The sequence below is a fragment of the Homalodisca vitripennis genome, chromosome 8 (genome assembly GCF_021130785.1).
Source record: "Homalodisca vitripennis isolate AUS2020 chromosome 8, UT_GWSS_2.1, whole genome shotgun sequence".
NCBI classification, from domain to species: domain Eukaryota; kingdom Metazoa; phylum Arthropoda; class Insecta; order Hemiptera; family Cicadellidae; genus Homalodisca; species Homalodisca vitripennis.
The window spans coordinates 35,027,265-35,036,957 of NC_060214.1; the positions used below are offsets into that span (position 1 = coordinate 35,027,265).

The following is a 9,693-nucleotide window of genomic DNA, read 5'->3' on the forward strand; positions in this document are numbered from 1 at the left end:
TAGTTCCTGACTTGCGTGTCACAGACTTACTTTAAACTAGTCATGTACTAATTTAGTCATTTCCCTGAAGAAGAGATCAGATTACAGATCCCGAAACGTAGTGTTACTGATCGTACACCTGAAAGATGGCAAATTTTCGGAAAATTCTATTTCCTTCAAGATATTGATAATTTGAATAATCCATAGGAAATCTAGGCTTCCTAGATTCATAGTTGAAGAAAAGTAAATAAACAAACAAAATTAAGGCAAACTTTACTGATGTAAAATACAGAGCTATTATAAGATAATTACCAATTTTTACCAAAAATATATCAAATCCAATGCATTAAAGTAAAATTGTAATTTTAAAATAATCTCAATATTTTGATATTTTTAAGTTCTGTTGCTTTTTGTCTTGGTGAGCTCACGTATGTCAGTTCGTATGCTATGTGGAACAATGCAGTATAGATCCTCTTATACTGATGTAGTGTGTGGATATGTTTTTATAATCCTTAATAAATGTAGAAACGTATAAACATGCAAATAGTTTAAATTGAAAAACCACGATTATTTCTAAAACCTCAGGATTTTAGGGAAAAATTTTACTGCAGCAAACTTCCGTCACATAAACAGAAGAAAACAATCAGCGCAAGGAAATCCCATTTGAACAGTAAGCGCGAATGTTACATAAATATAAGTGGGCTTCGCATACTAACGTTCCTGTTCTCCTGATACCCGACTTACTCCTAGTTTTCTTTAAGCAGAATATTTTTAACGCTCTATCCACTTGTATGTTGTAGATTAGTGGTGAACCCATAAACTTTAAATAAATTTAAAATATTAAGAGTTTAAAAAAACTTATTTTAAATATATTGAATTGAAAGGTGCATGAACTCTTAAAACCCCAAGATTGTAAGGAAGGATTTTACTACATCTGGTGATACGTTACGTTACATAAACAGAAAATACAATCAGTGCAAGAGAATTGCAATTAAACAGTAAGACTCAATGTTACATAAATATAAGTACTCTTCCCACAATAACGTGTTTTCCAGATACCTGATTTCCGTATATTATTCTCTACCTATAATATATAAATTTTAATCTATAAATTATCAATGAAATAATATCTGCAGTATTATTATATTGGTGGAAATCAGATGACTAACATTGAACATTTTGGAAAATGAAGACACAATTTACCAACACAAATAATCCGAAATTAATTCGAAATTTATATTTTTAATAAATTCTCTGAACAATTTAATTTATATTAATTGGTAAAATCAAAACATTGGGTGGCACATATGTCATATTTTGTTTCGATAAGTTGGTAACAATTTTAAATTGGCAACAACCCGTAGTAAGTTCATTGTTGTCTGTTCCAGTGGCTGGTGTAAAGTGACGCTCTTTGTATCTGTTATTGGTTAAATACTAACAATAACAAGGACTACAGGTAAGTAATGTCACAAAGAAAATATCTTTATTACTGTCAATGACCAATAATGCTAGGTCTGCCAAAAGGAATTTGTTTCCCTTCAACGAATTATTTATAATCTACTAATAAACTCGTACATGCAATCGTATTAGATGCATAGACTTGAAGATTGATTTATCGTTGTCTAGACGATTGTGCACCTATTGTGAATGGGTCAATGGGAACACCTCTTCATGAAGTCTAGGTGCCTCTTATGTACAAACGACGCAGCGAGTTCATTTTTGATTTGTCACCGAATCTTTTAGCTATTCAAATGTCGTGGGCTCCAGAAGTCAAGTCTGAGTCTGTGTCAGATTTCAGACTCAGCACTGAGCGGTAGGTAATGTGGAGGTAAGATATGAATTCACCTTACTCTTTCGGGTTGCCTCTGTCTAGAGTGCCAATGAGAATATAAACCGCCGTTAAGCCTATTTAGATATGGTGGAGTGTATTTTGATATGTTCGTGTCTGATAAAGAAGTACCACAGGGCTCCAATTTGGATTCTCTATTTTTTATGTCTTCTGAACATACATCGCAGCTTTATCCTATCTTCCATAAGAGTGACTGAATTTAGTACTGCTCATCAAATGAATTGCTTTTATTTGGCTTAAAAACGTTTTGTAAACATAACTTCGTAAAATACTGTAAATTCCTCTATCTTTGTTATGAGGTTAGGACCAATAAGATTCATAAAGTGCACTGTTCATTATTTTTTTGTTTTCATTAACTCCAAATCAATCTCGAATACATAGGCAGTTTAGTTTTAAAAGCTATGAAGATCGCAGAGCATGTGTATTACCTTATTTCTTGTATGAAACATTACAGACTATTGGTCCAAAAATAGCTTTAGTTTGCCACTTTTGTCTGTAATAAAGACTGTGTGTTCAAAAATGTTTTAAATACAATCTTTATTTATCTTTAAACTACCCAAGTTCCACTTTATTAATCTTGGATTTTGATATATTTTTGAACCTTTATGTTATTTGGGAATATTAAAATTTAATGTAACATAGTAATACATAGTTAAATCATGACAGTTACTATTTATATTTTTAAAATTATATATTTTTTATGTTCGTGGTCATACGAATAAGGATGATGCCCGTATACAAGTGGAAAGTTCCTGAATTAAGGATATATCTTAATACTAATAATTGTGAGACGAAAGAAAAAGGTTTTAAATAATTATTAAACTCCTATAAAATTTTCTTAACTACCAAGTTGTATTTGTAAAAATGTTGTTATTAATATCTGTAGCTGGTATTACGTTTGACGTTTAAGGGAGCTTTAAGACAAATTACATGCGAATGAAGTGGTGGAGTTTGAATAATAATTAAGTTAAATTATGGCATTACGTCTTTCTTAGATATCAAACCGTATTTGTATAAATTTGTTGTTAATATCTGTACCTGATTACGTTTGACATTTAAGGAAATTTTTAACACAATTTACCTCCGAGGAAAGTGGAGGAGTTTGAATAATTAAGTTGAATAATGGCATTACGTCTTTCTTAGCTATCAAACCGTATTTGTATAAATTTGTTGTTAATATCTGTACCTGATTACGTTTGACATTTAAGGAAGTTTTTAACACAATTTACCTCCGAGGAAAGTGGAGGAGTTTGAATAATTAAGTTGAATAATGGCATTACGTCTTTCTTAGCTATCAAACCGTATTTGTATAAATTTGTTGTTAATATCTGTAGCTGATTACCTGTGACATTTAAGGAAGTTTTTAACACAATTTACCTCCAAGGAAAGTAGAGGAGTTTGAATAATTAAGTTGAATGTTGACATTAAGTGACGACTTTTACAGATTAAATAAATAAAAATGGTTTGGTATACTTTTAATGTTGATTACTTTCCTTGCCATATATTCAGAATACAGAAATACAATATGGAGTCTAAATCTTTCATCTCAGAATTGGGGAGTGTGTTAGTTTAACTTGTGGACTTTCAAAGTTTCACTTACACAGATATCGCGGTTGTCTCTGCACCTGACGTGTACAGAACCCTAGGGACCAGTTCTACGTACTTGTGTAACAACAGCGGCTTTAATTTTCTTTTAAAGCAAATTCTTGAACACTTTTATGTACGTCCAATACTATGTTTTAAGCCAAACTACACCCTCTAAAATACTTCAGCTATTGTATTATTTATTTGACATTTTCGTATGTTTTAGAAAATTTTAGAGTTATTCTTCCTAGTGGTAAAGTTTCTTACAACGGGTTTTCTACGTGAATATGGAAAATAAGAAAGCGACAAAAATACTCAGATAAAACTTTTTTACCAAGACACCTTCAATACAGCAAAAAAAAAAGTGTCTTAACTGAAACTTTAAGAGACCTAATAGTCGTTTGGAACCTATTGAAAATATTTCTTTCTTTTTTCCTTCCCTTATTTAATGTTTTTCACCTAGGTTGCTCACGGTTTAGTGTTCGGTCAGTCACGTCATGTTCCAGCACGTGCCAAGCTGCGTCGCAAGCCCCCACATCGATTTGTGGCGTTTAACAACAATTACTCGTATTTTATTCAGCGTAAAGATAAAATGGCCTCACATAATGTTTCATGACTATTCAATTTTAGATGGTGGTCACACTTCATGAGGAGAACTGAGTTAAAGAACTTGTGTCTTCTACCTGTTTGTACCTGTGTGTTCCTATCAGGTGTCACTTTTTGTTGTAGATTGGTATATACGTTCTTGCACAAATCCTGTTATCAATATAAGATCTTTTTTTGGAAATGCTTTGTTTTATCACTTCACTGTCCCAAGATCTCCTATATCTGTGCAGTTAGACCAAAACGTTCGTGTAACGAATGTGTCTGTACGAGTTGCGAACTTAACGTCTGCCTGTAATGTTAGCAAGTAAGAGTCGTTCAGTGTTTGGAAATTATTGAAATTGTACTAATTTCTATATTGTTATAATGTAACATGAAAAAGTTTTACTAAATGGACATTGTTATGATATTTAAAAAAAGTTACCTATCTGAAGATACGGTGAGATTATACATAAATAAATTAAATTGGTTTACCATTGCAAAATATCAATATTTTTCATTTTATTTTACTAAAGAAAATATTTATACGAGTGTGTCTATTATTTGACTATATCCAAATTTTAATCCAGAAGTTTTGGAAAAAATATAAAAGTTCAGTTAAATGGAATAATTTTTAGATTGAGTACATTATACGATGGATATTTTATTAAATTATATATTAGCTAAAATGCTAAATTTGTAGAAGAAACTCCTGAGTATGGTGAGGTTGGTCATTTTAATACTTTATTACATCCTTTATCGTTCACTGTAAAAACTTTAATTCTATATAAAATGTGTTGAAATGTTATGTAAAATTTTAATATTAAAAACATTGAAATTTTATTTGTGTCAATGGTAGATTACCAAAAGTTTCGAGTGATATTGTGAGCCCAGAATTCCAGAATTTGAAATGTTTTTACACAATTAATTAGTAAACAACATATGAATAAACTAAACAAAAAAGCGAGTTTAACATTTATTTTGGAAATACATTTTGGTTATAACAATTTAAATTTATATTTTTGGAACTTTAACACAACAAGATGGTCAATCGTATCTTGAAACGAATGATGTTGATTTATTGACAATTCTATATCAATCTTATTTTTTTAAATTGAAGAAAGGAAACATAATAATTTGATAGAAGAAATTGAAAATTGTAGTCAGTTAAGTACAATTAAAGGAACCATTTCTTATTCTAAAAGTGATGTTATTTCTCAAACACCAAATGGATTTGAAACGACTTTTAAATTTAGACACATAATTTAGATTTATGATTGTGTTAAATGTAGATCTTTCAATCTACAGTTTAAAGTGAATTTTATAGTTTTATGAGAGCTGAAGATGATGTTGCGATATTGAAAATAAAAACTATAAATTATACGCCACTTGATGAAAAAATAATAATGAATTATTAGAGTTCCAATTATTGGTAAAAAACCATGAGTAAAATTCAACTGGTTAATTAATTTAAAACAACCCTAATTATATTGTTTAATTTTCTTCATTGGTTTAATTTTTTGATATTGAAGAAAATGGAATTTCTGGAACAACTTAACCAATGTTTGAATATTAATATTAGAAATATTTACAGATATATTTCATCCTAAATTATTTATTATTGATTTTCAAACAGGTAGACAAAATAATAAAAAAAACTTCAAACTTCAATAATTTAAACGTACTTATGTTAGAGTAAGATTGAATGGGTCTTACCACCCAAATGAATTACAAAGTTCAAACATTTCCGGTTTTTTGTGTTTTAGAATTTTTTTGGAATATTATCATGTTTTAAAGTGGTTCTTTATTTGTAAGGATAACAATTTTTGAAATATAGTTATCTTTATTTAAAATTTCGGGCATTTCCAAATTCAGACTTCCTTTTAAATAGTTAAATTTTTCTTCACATCACAAATTACTTGCATATTTACCTTACCCTTGTAGGCACAAATATTTAACACACATGTGTTAATACTTACACATTATTTATTTTAATGTAATAATACTTAAATAATTCATAATTGTTGGGTTTATATCACTGATGAGAGAATTTTTATATTGACAATTGAGTATAATAATCCATTAATTATTGGAAATTGAATTACAATTACTAAAACAATACTGTACAAAACAAAATAATAATCCAGCTACTGTCGGAAACTCATATGAAGAAACAGACAAATTGGACAAAAAGGAACCATAGTAACGCATCTGTAGTAGTTTATAAAACTAAAAGTATTACGCAGCAAGACATTATGTTTATGATACTTAACATTTTCGTGTCATAATGTTAAGGTAAATAACTTACAACTTAGAATATTATTGCCACAAATAAATTTTTTAGGCTTATTAAGAAAACTGAAAATTCACATTATTGATACATTGTATGATAGTTAATTATAAGTGGTAAATAAAAGCCAAAGTTTAATAAGTAAGGTGGCGTTACGTTTGATATACAGCACACAACAAGTATTAGGGGAGAGTGGGGTAATTCTGCGCAGTGGGTAATAGTGCGCATCACTGTTTTTGAGACAAACGGACATAGTAATCCGATGTCTGATAAGTGCTGCACCTAGCGGTTGCTATGCGAACTACTAGACAACAACACCCGGCGCGCCACTGGCAGTTTGTTAATGAGTGAGAGTGAAAGAAGTGTTTATCGTGATTTTCTATATAATTTTCTCTCATCAGGAAATAAGAAGGTAAGCCTACATCATTTCTCCAATCTAAATAATCTGTACATAGTCCTTAAACTACGTTAATTTACGCGTGTTTCGGTATATGATTGGTCTTTAGATTAGTTCAGTTGCATATTTTAGGTTAGGTTTATTCGCACATGGTCGCAGTCGGGTAATGGTACGCGTTTGCGCGCATGATTCCCCCTCACACGCTTTATATACAAAGGTTTGCCTAATCTTTGTTTTTCGTGGTTTTGTTCTCAGATGCCGAGAAATTACATTCGAAAGGGTGATCGCCTAAAGTACTCGCCAGATGACCTAAAAAATGCTTTGCGGGCTGTCAAAGAAGAGAAAAGGAAAATCAGAGAAGTCGGAAGAAGTTTTCAACATTCCAGAGGCGACCTTACGAAAATACCTTGCCGTTCAGGAACCAATAGGCCTAAGAGACGTCAATCTTCGATTAGGTCGGAAAACTATTTTCCCGGCAGAGACGGAAGCTGAACTTAGTGAATTTGTTTTTGCTGCTAAGTAGTCTTTTTTTATGGTTTAACACCCAAAGAGCTTTGCCGAATTGCCTACAGATTTGCTGAAGACAATGTTCTTAAGCACTCTTTCAACAAAGAAACTTGTCTGGCAGGCAAAGACTGGTTATATAGCTACTTGAAACGCAACACAAACCTGAAGTTACGCCAGCCTGAAAACACAAGTCTTAACAGAATTTCAGCGTTCAATGAGCAAGAGGTTAAGATTTTTTTTGATAACTTGAAAGCAGTGATACATAAATTTGAAATAGACCCCCACCGTACGTACAATCAGGACGAAACCGGTATAACAACCGTCCAAAAGAAGTGCCCAAAAGTGTTGGCACTAAAGGGTGCTAAAAGAGTAGGTGGGGCTACTTCAGGGGAAAGGGGAAGAACAATCACAGCAGTTTTTTGTGTAAGTGCTGGTGGCCACTACATCCCACCAATGCTGATATATCCACGCAAAAGAATGACCCCCAACCTTCAAGTGAATGGACCACATGGTGCACTTTACTGCCTCTCTAACAACGGCTGGACAAACTCGGAGCTGTTTTTGGAGTGGCTAGCTCACTTTAAAAAACACTCACACCCTACACCCGAGGATCCTGTTCTTCTAATCCTGGACAATCACAACAGTCATATATCCATACCGGCCTACAAGTTTTGCAAAGACAGCAACATTCATATGATATCTTTGCCCCCTCACACGTCCCATCGGCTTCAGCCACTGGACCTGACTTTTTTCGGTCCATTGAAAAACGCCTTGTATAGAGAATATGATCTTCATCTAATGCGATCCGGTCATGAGAAGATAACCGAGTATTGATGTTGCCGGGACTCCTTAATCAAGCTTTTTATAAAGGTAGCTACCATGTCCTAATGCTGCGTCAGGCTTCCGTTCTGCTGGGATTTTCCCTTTCAACCCCTGATAAGTTTTTTGACAACGGAATGGCTGAAATGCGCGACTTGCCTATCCCTCCAGTAGAAGGAGTTCCAGAGCATGAAATGCCCTACACCACAACTAGGATCACTGTTTGTCCAGAAAAAACACTCCCTTCCACAAGTCAAGTGTCAACACCATCAACTTTCGGAAGTCCTCAGTCAACTGCAATTGCACCAAGTCTTTTTGATGATCCGTTACCGTGCACATCGACCAAAGCTTCCAACTCCTTTCTGGCATACGCTCCTTTCTTGAGTTCAAATAAGAAGGTTTATAAGCCTGCAAATCAGAAAAAACCCAGGGAAAAACAACATTCAGAAATTCTAACTAGCACTCCAGTTAAAATAAAACTAGAAGCTAATGCAGAAAAGAAAAAACTAAAAGAAGAACTGAAAAAAAAAGAGACTGACCAAAAAAAAACCAGAAAGTTGTTCAAAGTTTAGCTTTTGTCTCCTAAACTTAATAAAAGCAATGGGCCTACTGCCAGTAAGGTAAAAAAGACCAAAGTTAGGCCTTATCACAAACTAGAGAAAAGCGTTGGGACACATCAGATGAATCAGACATAGACCCTTCAGCCATCTGCAATGATGACGAGTTTGACGATGTAGACAGAAGTGTAATCGATCTAGACGCAGTTGAGGGGGCGCCCAATGAGTTTGTGTGGTTTTTGTGGAGATCATGGAAAAGACAGGGAACTGTGGTACAGATGTATATTGTGCGGAAAGTGGTATCACGCAGCATGCACAATGAAAGAATCAGCTAAAGACTTTATTTGCGAATTCTTGTAAATACTAAAATAATTTTTATCCTCTTTGTTTTAAAAAATTATCTCTTTCATATTAAAAATATCTCTTTGTAACCAAAAACATTTTATATAAACCATTTATATACTTTATTCACTATAATGTTTTACTTACACACTGTATAATAAAGTGTTTACTATAAATGGTGACTTTATTCCACATTCCGATATGTGCTCAAAACGCGCACCATTACCCCAACCCACTGCGTACCATTACCCTACGTTTCGGGCAATTGTGCGCTCTTGCATACTCTTAGAAAAATAAATGTACATAGTTTGCCTTAGGGTATTTTATTTTTTCAAAAAACACCAGTGTATAGTATGATAACCACTTCAACTTTTGGTGTAACGGATGACACAAAATAAGCCATTAAAAAAATATGAAAAATATTTTCCCTTAGGTGCGCACAATTCCCCCACTCTCCCCTACTACTTAAATATGACACCTGTTGACAACATTAAGTGTTAAGCCTCCAGCGACAGGTATCTAAATATATGAGATGACGAAGAAAGAGAAGAAGGGATATGAAGGAAGAGAGTTGAGAGATGGTCGGAACCGGAAGGGACTGGTGCTGCGCTCTCTGTAGTCAAGTCTCTACAGGAAGTCGTTTAGGCTCTCTCTACTCACTTAGGGACGTGATTTGATATAAATAACATGTCAAAGAGCTTACTTAGCGGTAGACAATATTACCCTGATGGAAGTGAAACATTAAAATATAAAATAATCATGATGTCTTTTTCTAGGTGGTATAAGC

General features: G+C 33.1%; 1 protein-coding gene across 1 annotated transcript; it reads left to right on the forward strand.

Moving 5' to 3' along the window:
• The first annotated feature begins 1,730 nt into the window (after positions 1 to 1,730).
• Positions 1,731 to 8,022, forward strand: LOC124368107 (MFS-type transporter clz9-like). The gene is made up of 2 exons (XM_046825382.1): positions 1,731 to 1,792; positions 7,254 to 8,022. Exons 1-2 carry the CDS (start codon positions 1,731 to 1,733, stop codon positions 8,020 to 8,022), a joined length of 831 nt encoding a protein of 276 aa, XP_046681338.1.
• Positions 8,023 to 9,693: the final 1,671 nt, after the last annotated feature.